The sequence below is a fragment of the Motacilla alba genome, chromosome 12 (genome assembly GCF_015832195.1).
Source record: "Motacilla alba alba isolate MOTALB_02 chromosome 12, Motacilla_alba_V1.0_pri, whole genome shotgun sequence".
In the NCBI taxonomy this organism is placed as follows: Eukaryota; Metazoa; Chordata; class Aves; order Passeriformes; family Motacillidae; genus Motacilla; species Motacilla alba.
Genome location: NC_052027.1, coordinates 8,084,692 through 8,103,402, shown reverse-complemented (window position 1 = coordinate 8,103,402; position 18,711 = coordinate 8,084,692). Strand labels below are relative to the sequence as shown.

At 37.7% G+C, this 18,711-nt stretch overlaps 1 protein-coding gene across 5 annotated transcripts in view; it reads right to left on the bottom strand.

Annotated features, from left to right (window-relative positions):
- Positions 1-18,711, bottom strand: part of FHIT (fragile histidine triad diadenosine triphosphatase) — a 530,314-nt gene that overhangs the window by 377,205 nt on the left and 134,398 nt on the right. For 4 of the 5 annotated variants that reach the window (XM_038148756.1, XM_038148757.1, XM_038148758.1 and 1 more), the window contains one exon: positions 16,037-16,224. In XM_038148756.1, coding sequence (XP_038004684.1) covers positions 16,037-16,202 — 166 coding nt within the window. In that variant the 5' untranslated portion in view covers positions 16,203-16,224. The remainder of the gene's footprint in view (positions 1-16,036; positions 16,225-18,711) is intronic. The other variant, XM_038148760.1, reaches the window with a different exon arrangement.

Genomic DNA, 18,711 nt, shown 5'->3' with positions numbered 1-18,711 from the left:
AGATTACAAAAGCCTTATTGAAATCCAACTTTCCTCTTAGCTACAAATTGGCTTCTTCTGAAACGAGTCTCTGAGTCTAATATTAAAATACAAAATCAGCCTTTTTATCAGATTGTCTTTAATTTATTGCAGTATTTTATGTATGGGAAAAGAAGAAAATTTATTAGATTACAGCAGTTATGTTCTTCAGTTCTTCATCTAGCTTGAACCACTGATGGGCTATATGCTTTTAAGTAATCAAAATCAACTCAGTCATGAGTTGATGAAACTGGAGAAGTTCAGCAAAATTCAAGAATCCTGTTGAACATGACCTGAGTTAATTATAGGATTTCCTTTTCCATATTACTCCAGCCTCATTCACAGAGCAATGTGTGTCTGTTGGCATCCCTAAGTTACAGAAAAGTAGCTGAAATAACTAAACCAATACAGCTTTGGAGAATAAATTGAGACATTTTAATTGAGTAAAGAGCTGCCATCATATACAACCAGCTGATCTAAAGAGTCTATTTAAGTTTAATTATCTTTCTTTGCTTTCTGAAGAACTGGGAAAAATTATTGTTTCCCTTCACATTACCTATTCTTCACTGCTCTAAATCTCTGATAACTGCCAAAAGGTATTGGAGGGAACTGGGAATAAAGAGTCAACCAGTTTCTGAGTAACTCCCTACTGTTTCTCCAGCTTCAATAAAATTAGTTTCCATTAAAGAAGACATTTTTTCCACTTATTGGGAACTACTTCCAAATGTCTTTCATTTGTGGTATTTTTATAGTCCGAAGTGATCTGAGCTACACTGTCATCTGCAGAGGCAAACCTAATTAATTACTTCTCTACTTCCTTTTGCTAGTGCCAAATGCATCATCACATCCTTATTACCAAATACTGCAGAGTGGTGAAGGCCAGGCCCTGGGATTCAGTGTCTAACAGAGCAGATTTAAAGCCCTAAAGAAAACAGCAGCCTGTGTCACATCCTCAGCATTCAGTGTGCCCAGCACTCCAAGGAGGGGGATAGAAAGATGACTGCCTTTTTTTTTCTTTCATATGGAATGGATATTTTAAACTTAATTTTGACCTGAATCTGCATAGAAACTTTTAGAGTTAATTTAAGCCTCAACAAGATAAAATAAAAAACATTTCAGGCTAATATTTTTACATCAAAAGGCACAAAACAACTAATATCATGAGATGAATCATGAAACTGAAATCAATCTTAAACCTTGCTGCTAACTGGGCAAATTGAATTGCTTTCAGTATATGCAGCACACTCATGCTTCCCTTTCCTTAACAAACAATAGACAATTCAGCAGTCACCACAGGTAATGATATTTAATTACTCAATGGGAATGGCACTTTCACAAGGTTTATCACTGTGTTGCATATAATATGTGTTTATATTAAAACTAATTTTTGGAAGTTTTCAGTTTCATTATTTTACTGAACAAACAAGGCTGTCATAGAATATAATTAGGACGTCACAAAGGACCTTCTTAAACAGATACTCAGAATTCTGTGGCTCTGACAGCAGAGGCTTTGCAGAGTGCAGCAGCTCAACTGACAATCAACAAAAATTAGATTCAAGAGCTGGAATAACATTAGTTTTAGATGAGTCTGCTGGCTTTCACTGCACTGCAACACAAGGAACAAGGACAATGGGACAAGGAACTCATAGGGAACCTCCTCAGCCCTGCAATAGTGGGACAGTCAAAGGTTCACTGTCTCTCATGAGAAACACAGAACCTCCACACTATTTCATACCTCCACACTGTTTCTCTTCCTTTTCTGTTCAGCATTTGTATTGGCATTTTTAGATTTTAAATAAAACACTTATAAATACATATTTTTAATGGTCATGTGTTCCCAAATATGTGAATTCCAACTAGGAAATATTCTCAAACTCCTGATGTTTCAGAGTATCTTACTCTTAAAGCTATCTTCTGCCCCTTGTAGGTAGAAATGAACAATTTTGGTCAGTCTGTGACTACTGGCAAACTGGTACAGTGTTAAGAATGACAAGTAAGCACATCTTGCTAAGAAGGACAAATATTGATCTTAGAGTTAATGAAATTGCCCCTGCCTACGAGTGGAAACAATTATCAAAGGAGACCTGCAACATGATCTCAGCAATGGCTTTGAAAAATCAAAGCCACCAAATACCTATGGCAGAAAAAACCTTAAATACCATTTTAAAGCAAAATACAAATTAAAAACAGAATCAGATTAGATAAATCATGATTTTTCTCTCTTCAAACCAGCAGGGATAAAGAGCATGGATTTGGTAAATTACTGTTTTTTCTCTTCAAACCTGGAGGGATAAGGAACACAGGAGGTGTCTGACAGGTGAGAACACTGTCATCTCCTCACAAAATCACCAACTTGGGAAATAGGCTTTAGAAGGAAGAAGCTATCCTTATGTCATGCAGTAAATGGGCACAACAAACACTGGAGATCTACAACAGTTGACAATTTTTCTTGCAAAGATTAAAAAGTTTAAAAAGGGAAGGAGAAGTAATAAGATGGTAGATAGTTATTGCTGCTGAATCCTCTGACAGATCAGATGACAATCTTGATTCAACTTTCATTATTTAAAAAGACAAATAGAGCATCTCTCTGTGCCTTTTCAATCGTGGCAAAACACAGGTATCAAATCACATTATTTCCTTTACTCTGATATCTTGTAGACAATATAAAATGATCCCCCATGGACAACACTTTAGCTGAGGTGCAAAGTTAAATTCATTCAGGTACATCAATGTGATGGTTAAAGATCAAGGGGGATCTGAGAAAAGACTCAAAGCTGGATTGCACATCACTCCCTTTCCCCTGCTCTCTCACCATGCCCCCATGTGGAATAAATAGAATATCTCAAAAGCAGAAGATTTTGGGAACACATAGCTACAACAGACATCTAACCATTGCACAGAAGAGGAACTTGCATTTTTATAGCTTAGTTAAAATAGTAATTATTTTACCCTTTCATTTAGTAGTGCCAGATTCTTTGTACCTGTTTCATATCAAAATACTCATTATTGTGTGTGCTGGTATTTGAATTAGGAAGATCAAACCTTGTTACATTTCCAAATAGATCCCACATGTAATTCTCTCAATTCTTACCTATGGCAGGTACATAAAATCATCTTTTTAATTTGCACACAAAAATACCCCTGGTCTTAGCAGTCAGTTTTGCAAACTGTCTGCTACACTGCAAGCACTGGACAGATACAAATGAGCAGATAAATCCACAGGCTTCTAAAACACCAAGAAATGTAAAAAAACAGTCCTCAAGAAGAATAAAGAATCCACACCACGCATCAGGGTTCCATTAAAACAAGCAATGCTGCTGTGAATACCAGATAAATAAACCAAATTTTTCTTGTGTAAGGATGAATAAATCCTGACCTGGACTCTTACTGGAGGTTTGGATGAAGATATCATCCATATGCAGAAAAAGAAAACTCATATTGACATTTTGTGTCACTCCAGTTTAAAAATGCATCAAACAAGCTTAAGATTTGTATATAAAGATGTAATAAATATTATAAAAAACCATCATGTCCTTTCTTTTAACACCAAGCTTTCATGGAAGAAGGATGTTTCTCCACATTAAAAAATATATTCAATACCATAGGTATTTACAAATAAGTCATCATTGATACTAGATGCATGTAATTTAATTTTGTTAAGGAACATGAGAGAAAAGGGGAAAACGTGCATTATTTTCTAAGCTACAATAGCCTCAGCAAAATATTATGTTAAGTCAGCAGTGCTCCATTAACATTGCTGATAAAAATAGAATTGTACAACTCCGCAATATTTTTGTGATGAACTTTCCCCAGGTCAAATTCAGATTTTTTTTTGAAAGACAAGCAAGTATAACTTATTTTATTAATATTGATAGGGTCACAGTAAGGAAATATTAATTGAGCAGAAATGTCATTAGTATGCTTCCACATGACTGGATACTAATTAAGTGGCTTTCTTTTTTTTTTATCCTGAAAACCTTCTCACCACCTAAGAAGGGTGTCAATTCCATGTTTTGCATTCACTCAAAAATGACTGTAGAAAAAAAAAACCACAACCAAAAAACCACTTTTTTTCAATACTCTGCTAGTTCCTCTGCGTCTCAGCATAAGCACCATGTCTCAAGTATCTCACTAAATTTTTTTAAGGAGAGTCATTTGAAAAATACATTTATCCTATTTCAAAGTGTTTACAGAGTTTTCACTCCCAACATAATTTCTCTCCACCATAACAGAGCTATGCAAATTGAATTTAAAAGTTTGCCTTCATTTTGTCTTTAATTTGCACTACCTGGAGCTAAAGCAATTGGCAGGGGGAAGAACACGCAATTTAATTTTGAAAATATGCCAAAGTTTTCTACAGAACACTGAGACAGGAGGCAATTGGCTCTAACAAGAAAGAATTAGATTGTTTGCAGCATTGCTAGTGGTGCTTGCACCAAACACTCAACAGGTAGGTAAAGCTTGGCAGAGGTGTCCTGCTATGTCCTCATGATCAGGCAGTTAAAACCCCAAAACATCAGACATTTTTCCCATGCAGATCAGAGGAATTGAATTTTGCCTTACAGTGAATGCAATTCACAGAACTGTTAAAATGAATAGAAATACAATCACTAATGTATGAATTACTATATATGAGTTATGCAGCATTTTAACAAATTCTAAATTAGCTATTAACAGATATTTAGAAATAGAGTAACTTTATGTTCCCTTTTTCAAGCTCCTGGCAGGAATATGAGGTTAAAAGGTCAATAAAGCTGCTTTATTTGTTATTCTCCATTCCTATTATCAAAGTTAAATCATACCCCTTCAGAAATAAGATGCACCTCTCCTTTGAAAGCTTATCCAATTATCTTGACTTCACTTCCTCACACACCATTTTCCCTTCCTTTTTATATCAATCATTCTCTTAAAGAAGAAATTCCATTTTGAAGACTTAAGAATGGCAAAAAATGTCACAGCTCTTTGTTGTCCCACTAACAGTCCACATCAGTCAGTGAGTGAGAGAAAAGGAGAGAAATTATTCTCAATTCCTCCATGTCAACCCAGATTCCATTATTATTCCTCCATACAGATATTAGCTTCTTATTAATCTTAAAGAGAAGTTCAATCTTGATTTCAAAGAACCAGATAATAACAAATGGTCCTCATCTCCAGCAATTTGTTTCAGTCACAAAGTTAACTCTAAATATTAAAAAAAAAAAAAAAATTCACTGCTCCTATTTCAGGAATCCTCAGATTCAGATTTACAGCTATAGCTCTTATAAATGCCATTATTAATCTAAGACTTTTATTCCTGGAAAAGTTGTTCCCATATATATAAACTTGTTTCCCCTTCCCCTTTCTCTAATTCTTGCTTCTTCCTCTTGCTCTCCAAATCACACATGATTTTGAACTCAATAATGTCACCAGAAATGTAATGTCTCCACAATTGGGCTCTAGGATTCTTCCCAGCCCAGAATGCAGGTTATTTACTGAGCCATGTGCTCACTATATTTTTTTCTCACCTTTTTCTTTGGTGTATGAAGGCAGTAAAGTGAATTAAATGCCAAATTAGTTAGGCTTTACCCAACTAAAACATAATGAACAAAACTGAGCCTAAGAAAGTGTTCCTGCAATATGTGCTCACAGTGCCTGAATTCTGGCAATGTTCATTTCTATGACATAATTTAAATAGATAATCTGCATCATATATTCTTTCTCTACAACCAGGCAAATTCTACCTGGGAGTGACAGAAAAAGAAACACTGAATGAAACAATGACACATTTTTAAAACATGTTCATAAATAGTTTCATTTTCACATACACATTGAGGCAAAATCTTGTGTTCTCAAGTACAAATTTCATCAGACCAGAAATGTTCATCAGACCAACAAAAAGCAGAATTTCCAAATTTACCTACTTAAACTCATACTCATTGCACACACTCTAATTCTATGAAGCAAACAGCAGCAATCCACCTCGATACTTTCCCAATTACTAATAGGAAGAGATCATTGAATCCTGCACTAAAAGCAACAGCTCTTAAGCAGCCTCTTAGATAGATCACTCATCTGAATGCAGTACAATGTTACACTGGAGCATCAGAAGGAGAATATTCAACTTTTATTGTACAATATGAACATTTTCTCAAGAGAGATCACTGAGAGATGCTGAGGTTTTCATGTTTTGATTAGAAGCAGTAGAAGTCGGCAGGTTACAAGGAGCAGCACAAGTAAAATACATTAGCAAATGAATAGCAGGCTGTGCACACTTGTGCAGCCTTAGAAACCCAGATATGGTATGAGTGATAAAGTGAAATACATCTGTATCCATGAATTATGCACTCCACTTCCTACTGTAGCCTCATTTTACAACAAAGCCTCCATTGTCTGCTATGTTGATATCTAACTTTACTCCAGACAACTTACTAAAACATAATTTACCCAATTACCTGCTCAGAGAAGGTGCTTGACCCTCTGCTGAAGCTCTGCAAAGCAATAATGGTGCCTTTTGGAATCACTGTACTTGATAATCTCACTTATCACTTCAAACCACAGAGGAAAACATTCCCTGAACAAAAGAAGGAGCACAGGTGAGCACCTTTGGACACACAGGAGGTGGGACACCCTGTATGTGCTCCCCTCTGGAGCAGCCAGTGGGGGAAAGCACAGCACTGGGTATGAGTTACCTATGCTGTGTGCTGGAGAGGAGGAAAAACAGGGAGGGAAGGACTTCACCCTGCCTAAAAACAATAGAAGCCAGAGGAGCTGAAGCCCAACAGACTTGAGGTCTTGCATCTCAAAACTCAAGCTATTTTACACGGGTATGTGGAAGTCTAGTACTGTGTCAGAGCAAAGAAACTGTGCTCAAGATTTTCCTTTTTCCTTAAGTTACATCTGAAAAAAATCTGTATTGGTGACTGGACTCTCTCCAGATCTCTGCACCTGCACTCATTGTGGGAATACAGTAAATTGGCTTTAGCCTCAAAAGACTAACCTCTACACCAGGCAGTCTGAAGAGATACAGATCACTCTTTAATTTCTGGAGAAGGCACTAGGATGGCACATCACAGTGGCCGGTTCCTTCATTCCTTATGTTTAGGGAGCATTCCTGCTTATTTCTCATGTACATGGCATGCCCTTTACTTCCCTCTTGGCTGCTGAAGGTTGTACTGCTTTGGGCTGCAGGGGAGTTAATTTCCACAGGAGCTGCTATGGGGCAGTTTAGGATTTGTGCTGGAAACAGCATTGACAGCTCAGGGATGTCTGCACTGTTACTTTGCTGCTCCTCACCCCACCTTGTGGGGGTGGCACAAGGAGCTGGGAGAGGACACAGCTGGACCAGCTGATGCCGACTAACCCAAGGGATATCCCACACCATGAGGGGTCATGGTCAGCATATAGAGCCAAGGGAAGGAGAAGGAATCCAAAGAAAGTATGGGAGGAAGAAGGAAGCGAAGGGGTGTTCAAACTGTTCCATATGATGGGGCACTGCTCTCCTGGGGATGGCTGAACATCTGCCTGCCCATGGGAACCAGAGAATTAATTTCTTGGTTTGTTTTGCTCATATGAGCAGCTTGTGCTTTACCCGTTAAACTGTCTTTATACCTAACACTGTTTTCTTATTTTTATCCTTCCAATTCTCTCTCTCTTCCTGCTGCAGGGGAACAAGAAGGTGGCTGTGTGGTGATTAATTGCTGGCCAGGGTTAAACCACGATAGAGGTCCTCAAAATATAAGGAGTACAAAATGGTTACTTGTGAAATTATGAAATATCTTCTTTAGATTATAATTACGGTACCTTAAGGAATATTAATGTATGTTTCAATAGAAAAATCCCATACATTAGGCTCTTCACAGCAAGGACAAGAGATGACAGATTAACATTGGATCACTGGATCTCCTCTTAGGAGTTACAATAGGAAGTTCATGCCAGATGCCTCTCAAAATGTGTTCCTGAAGAAAACACATAGTTGTATTACACTGAATAGCACAAAATAGCCCAACATGCTGGAAACAATAAGCAATAAATGAAATTTCCAATTGACTTTCCAGCAAATCTATTCTCATTACAAATGGAGATTTTGCATGTATTGCATTACTTATGGTAATTGTGTGACATCTATTATGAATAACCATGTATTCCAATCATCTCTTTTAATTATATTCTGCTGTAAGAGCAAGTCATGCAATAGCTTGCCCAGACTTGGTTAACTGTGTGTGTGCTGCATATCACTTCCTAATGGCTATATTGAGGACAAAAGGTGCACAAACTGTAGCAGGAATGGCTTGTAACTGTCATCTCCTTCATTAGCCAGAAGCTACTTAAATGAGTAAAACAACCTGAACTTAAATCCAGTTAATATACTGAAGGAAAAAACTTGTTTGTACTCCTTTCTTTTCTGAAGTTCGCAGTAATTGAAATATGAATGAAAAGCTTGTGGTTATCTGCTAGTGGTGAAGGAAGATAAATTTTCCAAAGTGTCAGAAGTGCAACAGCAGAAAACACCTCCTTTATACTTGCTATCTACCAGGCATTTATTTGTTTGGGTATTACTGATATGATAAAAAGGATAAAATTATAGGTTTGTTCAATAAGCACACCAATTACAAATTTGCTCTCTACTAGACTAGAAAGTAACTGCTGGACTAAAAGTATTCATTATTTATAGAATCATAGAATCTGTTTAGGTTGGGAAAGACCTTTAATCTCCTGAAGTCCAACCCTTTACTCAACACTGCCAAGGCCACCACTAGCCCATGTACCGAAGTGCCACATCAACACATCATTTAAATCTCTCCAGGGACAGTGATCCCTCCACTGCACTGCGCAGCTGTGCCAGGGCTGGACAACACTTTTGACAAATACATTTTTCTTAATGTCCAATAAACAACTTCAGACCACTACTCTGTCCACTACTCTGTTGGCATCTCTTGTTCCTTGGGAGAAGTCACTGATCTCCACCTCCCTACAACCTCCTTTCAGGTAGTTGTAGAGAGTGAGAAGATGCACAGGACTTCACAGTTTTTTTAAACAAGAATGCCCATTATTGTGTTAAACCTCAACGGAAACACTCATTTAACGTTTCCTGAGTCCTGCCTTAGTTTCCCTGCCACTTTTCATACAAAAGTTTGCTACCACTTAATTTCATATCCTTCCATATTGTTTTGCTCTTCTGCTTTTTAAGCTTGCTTCTTCCAGCTCCTTAGATTGATGCTTTTCTCACTAAACATTTCACCAGGTTTCTTGCTATGCTAAAATAAATTCTTTGACCAGGTATTTCTGTCACCCCAATGACAGAAACCTCAAAGTAGATTCCCTTTCAGTTACTTTGAAAACAAAGTTGTAACATGCTTTGAAAATTGATAACGAGAGTAAATATGAAAAAATGGGAGCCCTTCTGCATGTCCCTGGAGCTCATACGGACAAGTAGTTCCACTTTTAGAAGACACACATTACTAACACACCTTCAGAGCTGGACAGTGAGTGTCCCTGAAACACACAGAGCAGTAGAGAGGTTCATGCATAATGTGGTTTAAGCCATTTATACGTTCCAATCAACGATGATGACAAACAGGTGAATAAAAGCCATTAGACAAAAATGGAATGGAATTTTTTTAGCTAAATTTTAATATTTGTTAGCAATGTAGTCAAGATATTTAGCTGTATAAATCAAACCTATTATGACACTGCTTACAAGCCCAGAGATCTCATTACTCTCCACACAGTCAGGGTTGAAGGCAGGTTCAACACATGACTAATAAGAGAGAGCTCACCCTCCACAGCCCTGGTAAGATGCAACAGGCTCCAACCTAGGAGCTGCTGCCTCTTCATATGTGGCCTTACTTACATAGCTTTTCTAACAACTCTTCAATGTAGGTTGTGCTACAGCCTGAGAAATTCTTACCACTACTCTGCTGAACACATTTAAATAAATGATTTAACTGGTAATTTATTCCATTTGCAAACAGGGAAGAAATACTTCTGACCATATTACTTTAATTATTTTTCCTTTCTGTTTACAATACTGGCACAAAGGATTTAGAATGAGATTTTCATCAATACCAGTATATTAATGCAACTATAACAATGCAAACAGAATTATATATCCTTACGGTGAAGGACATCCTCTTTCAACAGTCAGCACCTTGCAAGCAAGACAAGATTTGAAGAGAGAGAAAGCATTTTTATCAGGCCAAATGAGACAGTTGAACTCCATCCCCACAAATAAGTCATACAGACAAGTCTTTGTGCACAGAGCTCTGAATCTCTTATCTTCAGAAGCAGCATTTCTTAATGCGAGTCAAACACCATCCTTTTGTTTGTAGACTGCAAACAAAATGACTCCAGCCCTGAGATAATTAACTGGCCTCTCTATCACCAGCAAGTTCAAGTGGTTTGCATACACAGAGCGGATCAGTCATTCTTTGGGCTGTTGGAGTGGAGCCCTTTTCCCAGAAGGGAACCAGAGAATACAGTAAATACTGTTGGCTTGGTGCTGCCAAGGGCACAGTCCCGCTCCTTGCCCTCTGCACAACACAGCTTAATTTTGCTGAAAGTTATTAAGCATAGGAACTGTTTTTCTTACACTCATTTGTACAAGTAAACATTATAAGGCATTAATAAATCCTACTTGTGGGATCAGTAAGGAAGAGCCATAGAACAGCTTTATTTGAGATCCGAGGTTAAAAAATTCAGGAGTTTTCACCAATTCTCAAGAGCTTCAGATATTTACAACACAAAGTCTGAATTTCCTCTGCGCTCCTGATGAAGGGATATATTCTATACTTCCCCCCCATTTTCAAAAAAGTTGCATCATTTATATTAACTCTTCAGGAGGTCTTTGCTGCACCAGCAAAGGAACTGCATCCTCTTCCTAATGCCCACCTCTTCTAGAGTTACTACACATTTTGAAAAATTCATGTAAGTAGTCTAAGCCTTATTATACCAAAGAACATTTTGTGTCTCCATTGTGATTCCCTTGCATCTCCAGCCTCCTATTTAAATTACAAAGTCTTTAGCAAACCCCTTTATTTTTAGCTCTTTTCTAAAGAGCTAAATGGAACATGACTGCTCCTTAATATTGTGCTAAACAAACTAATAATAGTGGTAATGTATAGGAAGCTTCTGTAATGAGCACTAAAGAAAAGAGTACTTTCCTACAAGATTAGATATCTCAAACAAGTTGTTGCAAACATGCAGTGTACATTATTGGAATATGTAGCTATAAACATATATTCTGCAATATAACTGAATTTTATTTTCTTCATCTTAGTTTTATGGTAAATATTAACACTTATTTCGACTGAAACCCATAAAATCCATACTTACAGGGCATAAATATAGATATGATAAATGTGTAATGTACAAATAAAATCATAACAGCAATTCTGTAAGTTTATGAAGAATTAAAATTTCATGTACAAGATAAATACCATGGTTTTCAACCAAATGTGTGAGAGAATACTACTGTTCTTTCTAGTGTCCTGTCTTCAGTGGAAACTCTGTCAGGTCTGTAACTAAATGAAAATTACTTTGAAAGTATATTAAGTAACAATAATAATTCTAAAAGACTGTTTCTTTTTAACTGCAAAACTTTTAAGGAACTCATTAGGAAAATATTTGTGGCACTACAGAACACATCAGTCTGAAGCAATAGAGCCGATGTGACAGCAGATGACAGGGAGCTCCCAGCCAGACAAACTGCAGCAGAGCAGATGCTGCTCTCACATTGCCTGACCCTGGATCCTGTCCCACCCCTGCAGCAGACCAATTACACTGCAGCTCGGGGTGTTAGCAGGCCTTTGAAGGGAGCATCTGGTTCAACTAATGTTCTCTCTGCTCATTAATAACAGGAACAAGCGGCGGCAACTCACAGAACAGCACACGGCCTCGGCAACAAATAATGACCATTATCTCCATGTGGTGATGAAGGTGCCAGAAAATATCATATGCTGTGGGGTTTTATACATGGTCTATTCCCCACAATCAGAATACTTTCTGGTGGGAAAACTTAGATATCTATGAAAAGAGCCGTACAAAACAGTCCAGCAAAATTCAGCATATAGCAGTTAAACAGTCTTCCCTTTTTGTTTCCATTTTGTTGGGTTTTTTAGATGGAAAAACCTTTTCATAATCAATCCCATATGAAAAGTTGTTGTAAAGTGTTTATTCTAATTTATTACACACATACATGTGCCCTTAGTAAGGGAGCCAAAGTGTCCACAAATTTCTATAAAATTACTTGGTCCTAATAACCCTCAGTTTGCTGTTCCCAGCTGGAAAGACTGTTCCTTTTAATAACCAATTCAATAAACTGCTGAAAAATGCTTTGTATAATATAGTATTGCCATAGATCTGCTGTTTGTCTCTGTCATTACACACTGCATTCAATCAATTTACAAATGTTGTTGTGTTCCTTTTGTGCTAGTTCCTATGGCATCCTGAACACAAATCTAAAGATCAATAACTTGTCTACTGAAAAAAAAAAATGGACATAACTAATGAATAATTTTATTTATAATAAAAAGTCCTAGTCCCCAAATGGATTCTGCTTATGTTGAAATTCATTTTTCATATTTAACACAAGATGAAAACAAGTACCCTGCACAACACCATGAGAAAGGCATTGATAAAAACCAGTTCATATTTATTGAAGATGGGAGGGAAACCATGTAAAGCTCTGGTGCAGGACTAAGAAAACATCAATAAAATGGTAGGTCATTCACAAGGTATTTGTTACCATATTAAAGCACAAAAGGTCCATATCACAGAGCAGATAGAATTTGTTTCCAAGAGCACCACAGTTCTGCTCTATGGAAGCAGCAAGGTTCTGAATGAAGTAATTCAAGCAAGAAGCCAAGGAGGAGCTGAGCTCATGCTGCTTGCATGAGCTGATTCAGTTCGTCTGGTGCCTTTTGTGTGACAGAAACAATGCATTTGCTGACTGTAGACACATCCCTGCACTGCTCCAGCTATTGAATAGCTGCCTCCTCCAAAACAACCACAGAGCTGTTCAAGGGAGCCACAAGTGACTGCTTTTCACAATCACCTTCTGCAAAGCAGCAAGCTGACAGAACAGAGAGGAAACAAGGATCCTTGTAAAAAAGGGAATGAGTACCTCTGTAAGGGCATCCCAGCAAGCTTCCAGAACACCCAGCTACCTCCTTCCTGCTCCAAGCTTACAGCCCAGATGTGCGCTGAATGCAGTATTTGTGTTCCCACCCAGACTCTTGGCTCTGTGACAATGCCAGGAAGCCATCATAAAAGTACAACCCAAAACCCAGTATCTCATTAATCAACACTGTCCCCAATGCCACGTGCCTTCTGCTCTGATATCAGACAAGAGTAGATACAGACCCCTTACTATTATAGGTGTTAAGTGACAATGTCTCCAGACAGCCTGTGGTCCAACACCTCTGAGTCTTTGCCTGCCAGGTGGCAGCAAAGGGAATGGATCTCATGAGGAGAACCAGCACTAATCCTGCACCCTGACCACCTGCAGCTCTCCTCTGTCTCCTTGTGCCAGAAGAGGTCAATGTTTCCTACCGTCCCACAAATGTGCACATTGTGGCTTGCACACTGAAGATTCCAGTTTAATGTTGGATATCCCTTACTCAACAGTGAGTACCCAGCACCTTCCTATCCAAGAACCTGCAGTAATCACTCGAAGGGATCCCAATACAAACAGGTTCCTGAGTCTGTCAACTCGGTGCACCCATTGGGAAGAAGTCTAATGCTGGGAAAAATGAGGCACTTCTGTCCAGGAACAGGAGAACCCTTTCCTTACCACAAATACTATATTCTTACTCTACCTAATTTTGGACTGTTACCACAATTTACCTTTCAAATGCCAAGATAAATTCACAGGATTGTCAGCTCAATATAAACGAAACAAAGCTTTGCAATGTGTTAAGTGAACAGTGCTTTGGCATTGCTCAAGTCACACTGAACTCCACAAGACCATTGTGACAGACTTTTTCCCAGAGAATAGTTTTATTTTAAAACTATTACTGCAAATTCATAATTCCAACCCTATGTTCTGTTTCAAGATAGAATTTCAACCTTACTAGTTAATTAAAGCCACCACCTGGAGTGATCTGGCTTTCAAACTGATTTCCTTTGTCTCTCTAATTCACATACATTAATATTTTATTTTCTACTGAAAAAAAAAATGTCACACATGTGCCAAAGACAAGGCAGATAAAATTATTGCAATAAAACAAAGAAAATACACTTCTTACTGCCAGGTCTCAAGATGAATGCTGCATTATACAGACACTTTAAAAGGCTTACGACTGCAAATTGCTCTATTTTACATACTGTATTCTAGCCTTTACATCAAGATCTCTCCTAATTTCTTCTTATTGTAATGAGAAAGGAAAAGGGTTGTGTTTTTATTACCTGAACATTTATTCAATGGAGAAACAAAGACTACATTATATATTACAACACAAGCTATTAAAACAATGTGACACTATAAAATACACTGCAATACTCATTATGGGATAACAAAGCTAAACCCTGAGCAAATAAATGTATCTGCCAAAAGTCAGCAATAATTATACAACAAGAGTTTATAATCTTTAATTATTTAAGAAGAAAAGAAGCTTGTAATAATTAAGTTTTATAGGCTCCTTAACTTGTCATTACTAGGTGCTCACAAAACTTTAAAACAAGAATGCTTCATCTGAAATACTCTATTTTTAACAATAGATGCAATTGTTCATGTAACTGATTAATTAAAAAAAAATAGTCAAATATTGTTTTTAAAACCTGCACTCACAGAACAGATAAGAGTTTATTTACTCTCTGATCCACACAATGCATACAGCAACTGCTCAGGGACTTACGGGTCCTACATCACACAGTGACCAATGTGACGCTGTCTTTACACAGCTTTGAAATGGTTTTTGTTATGCCAAATCTGTAAATCACCTTGGATATACATCAGGAATTCCAGAAACTTGAAGATCAAAAAAACTGTTAATTTAATTCATTAAAGTATATTGGTGAGACAGTAACACCTTTAAATTTTCTATGAAGTCTGCGCATCTTCACCATGATCTGACTTCTGGTACACACAAACACCATTCAAAACAGGTGGGGAGAAAAGTTCAATATAGAACAATTATAATCTGCAGAAGTGGTGGGAGGAAAGGAAGGTTCCATATTGCAGAGGAAATATATTTCTGGGTTTAAAAAGTATATATTTAAATTCACTTGACTTAAAATTTTGAAAAAAAACTACACAAACCCACAAAACTAACAAGAAAACTTTCAAAAAATTCCAGACAACTCCCTTTTTTTCCCCAAACACAGTCATTCATTGCCTGAGCATCTACTAAAATTTTATCATAAGCCACTATGGGAAAAGTGATCAGTCTTGATTATTTCTGAAAAATTTCACTTCCAGCCACTAAAATGAGCACAAGTTACAGAGCAGCAAAATTTTAACTGGAAAATAACACACACTACACTACAAAATACATTAAACAGGTACATCGAGCATCTTGTATAATCAAGTTACAATACAGTTCCAAACTCAAGAATTTTACTTACACCATGAGGCTTCATATTTTCATCATGAAATATGTGCACTACACAGATGGTTTATTTAATCCATTCCCACCTAAATTAATCAAAGCAATCTGTCACCCCCCCCAAAAAAAGTCTTCAAAGTCTTCATACAGGGTTCTACAGGCATTTGACAAATGGTGTACATTTAGCCAGGAAAAGTTGAAAATCCCCCATAAAGAAGTTACCACATCTAAAAATAAGTGACATTATTAAAAGGGAAGGAGGATGTGTTATTTAGCATAATATGGAATTTAAGCAGTACCACCTCCTATAGACTTTAAAATGCTTTCAGCAGCACCTGGTTGTTTATATATTTTCTGTGGTGAAAAGGTCAGTCGAAATTCACCTCGAAGGTCACAGTTGCTAAGCAACTGTTTTCGGCAGTTCTGCAACACTGATCAAGCATCTTCTGATCAAGCATCACTGCCTGGATTTGGAATAAACCCATGTCACATCTTACCTGGCCTTCCAAATGCCCTGAGCGGGTCCTGCTCTTCCCAGGAGCGCAGCACCATGGAAAGGATACGTCCTGGCACTACCGGCCTGCGGTTCACCAGAGCAAAGCACAGCTCTGTCCTCAGAAACACCACCGAGGGCTTGATGAGGTGTTGCCCAAATCTCAGCATGGTCAGGGTTGATCTTCAGGGTCTGAAAGAGACAATGGTTAAGATAATTAAGGGATTGACTCTGCCTTTCCAAGCAACAGGAATAAAACAATAAAACAAATTGCCTATGCAGCTTCTTGCAGAAAGAGCCTCCTGGGCTCATCAAAGCATTGGGTGTCTTGGAATTACATCTTCTTGGTTGTTACATCTTCCTTAAAATGATTACATCTTTGAAGGAGTGGTGAAAAAGGCTTTTTCATAAGCAAAAAATTTACATATGATTTCTTAAAGTCTTCTCTCATCATCTTGGCAGGGCTACAAAATTCTAGGGAATGCAATTTCTTCCTCCCATTTTTATTTGTCCTGCATTGTAAACATTTGGGTCATACATTCTTCAAAAAGCACAAACAGGATTTCATTTTTTTTCTGCCATAATGAAAATCAGTGCACACCGGATGTATGAAATAAAACACATTTTCTTAATTTCTCCATTAAATACCTCAACTGAAAAAATACTGGCAAATTGAAGAAAGTTTATTTAGCCACTTTCCATTCACACTTTCTAGCTTGAGCAACTGGAATGTGAAGATGATCACTTCCACATTTTCTCTTATAGAAAGTCAAGAATTCCACTTTCATTCACTAAAATTTTCTCTCTTCATGACAAGAAGGAAAATCCCTCTTAAATAGCTACAGCACAGTCCCAACTGTGTCTATTTTAGGTCTTTAAGCCCTAGAGTATTTAAAGTATTTAATTCAATCAGAAATACCCAAGGTACTGCAGGGTGAAAAATGAAGAAATGACAAATTTCATGTGACAATACTTCAGCCACATCAGAAGCATTATACTCACATTACCCAGCTTGCACCAAGTGACTAATCAGGAAATTCAGTTTCATATGTTGCCTGAGACAGGGAAATCTACTGCTACAGCCATAGAGGTCTTCTGTTGCAGTTCTTTACTTGCAAGATTACTGTGCACAGTAAGACCTAAACTTATTTCTAATCGAAGAGATTTATTCTAATTTATCATCCCACTTGTGTCCCAGCATATATTACAGTTGAGACAGCCACAATACACAGAGCACCACCACAAAATTTCAGAAGGCTTCAAGCATTCACCCACACAGAGTAACATCATACCTCATCAGAAGGCTTCAAGCATCTGCCCTTTTTGTTCTTCAGCAGAACCTTCTATACCCCTCACGTTCATGCATTGCACCTGTGTGCCCTCTGTTCCCTTTGGTGGTTGCTCAGTGCCCCTGGGCACTCCATGGCTCATTGCTGGCAGTGCTGCTCACCTGCTTTTCACAGCTGTAGCCCATTAGGGATGAGGCTGGGCCCAGCCCCACTCCCAATTACCCCAAACTTTGCACCTACACACTCGTACCTGCTCCTATAAAACAAGTACACACTTTGAAAGTGTCTTTGAGACACCTCTAAGTGCACACACTTTGAAAATGTCTTTGAGAAATACTTGCTCTTCTAAAGGAACTTCTAGCTTTGTAGTGGTCTGATTCCACAGAAGAACTTAATTTAAGGGCAGCAGATGCATCTAATCAGGGTTTACACCAGAAAAACAAGTATAAATCTTAGTATAAGATGCGATAACAAATAAGATTACTACATTTCCATGTAATAAACATTTTCTAAGCAGGCACCATGGTTTGTTTTATTTCTGAAAATCACAGCTGAAATACTTGAACAGACCATGGAAGAGTGGAGATTTTAACTATACCTGTTTCAAAGATTTGAAAAGGTTCTACATTCTTTTCCACATAAAGACAACAGAAGATTAAGTGTCTGAGATGTGTCCCTTAGCATATATTAAACTTGAAAGTTGACAACATACAAAAATAAAGCCTCTTTAGCTACTAGAAGAATTGCTTAGCAGAGAAAACACCTGCTATCTTGTGCTGATGCTTGAAAAAATAACTATTAGGAACTTCAATCAATCTGCCTCATTTCTCTTAAGCTGCCCATCAGCAACCCCCCATGGGGGTTTTTCATTCCGATTAAAACATGCAAGAATGTTTTCACACAATTCAGTAAAGAGAGATGGTTCTCTTTCCAATGAAGGAAATGCTTCTGACAAAGGAAAGAAACACATTCCATAGCCAGGACCACCCTCCAGTGATGAAACAGTAAGCTGGTGTCTCCAGAAGCTGAAAAATCAAATGTACCACCTGCCCTTGCACTTGGCAATGCTGTGGACAAAAATCAAAGTACTACTGATGATTTCTTGTTCTGTCTTCCAGGACACTGATAAATAAAGGTACTGTCCAGAGGCACGGGACAGACTTAAACACAGAAACAAGGCTTCGAAATCACAAATGCTAAATGTAAAATATGATGATTTGAAACCTGACTTAAGGAGGGAGAGAAACTGAGATTTGGTATTCAACTGGAGAAGTCCTCTGGCTGATTGCTGCCATAAGCAAAAAAACAGCAAAAAGTAGCAAAATAAGATTGGTGACATTAGGTTGCCTGTACTGTGTTTTCATCATGCACCTACCACATGATATTTACT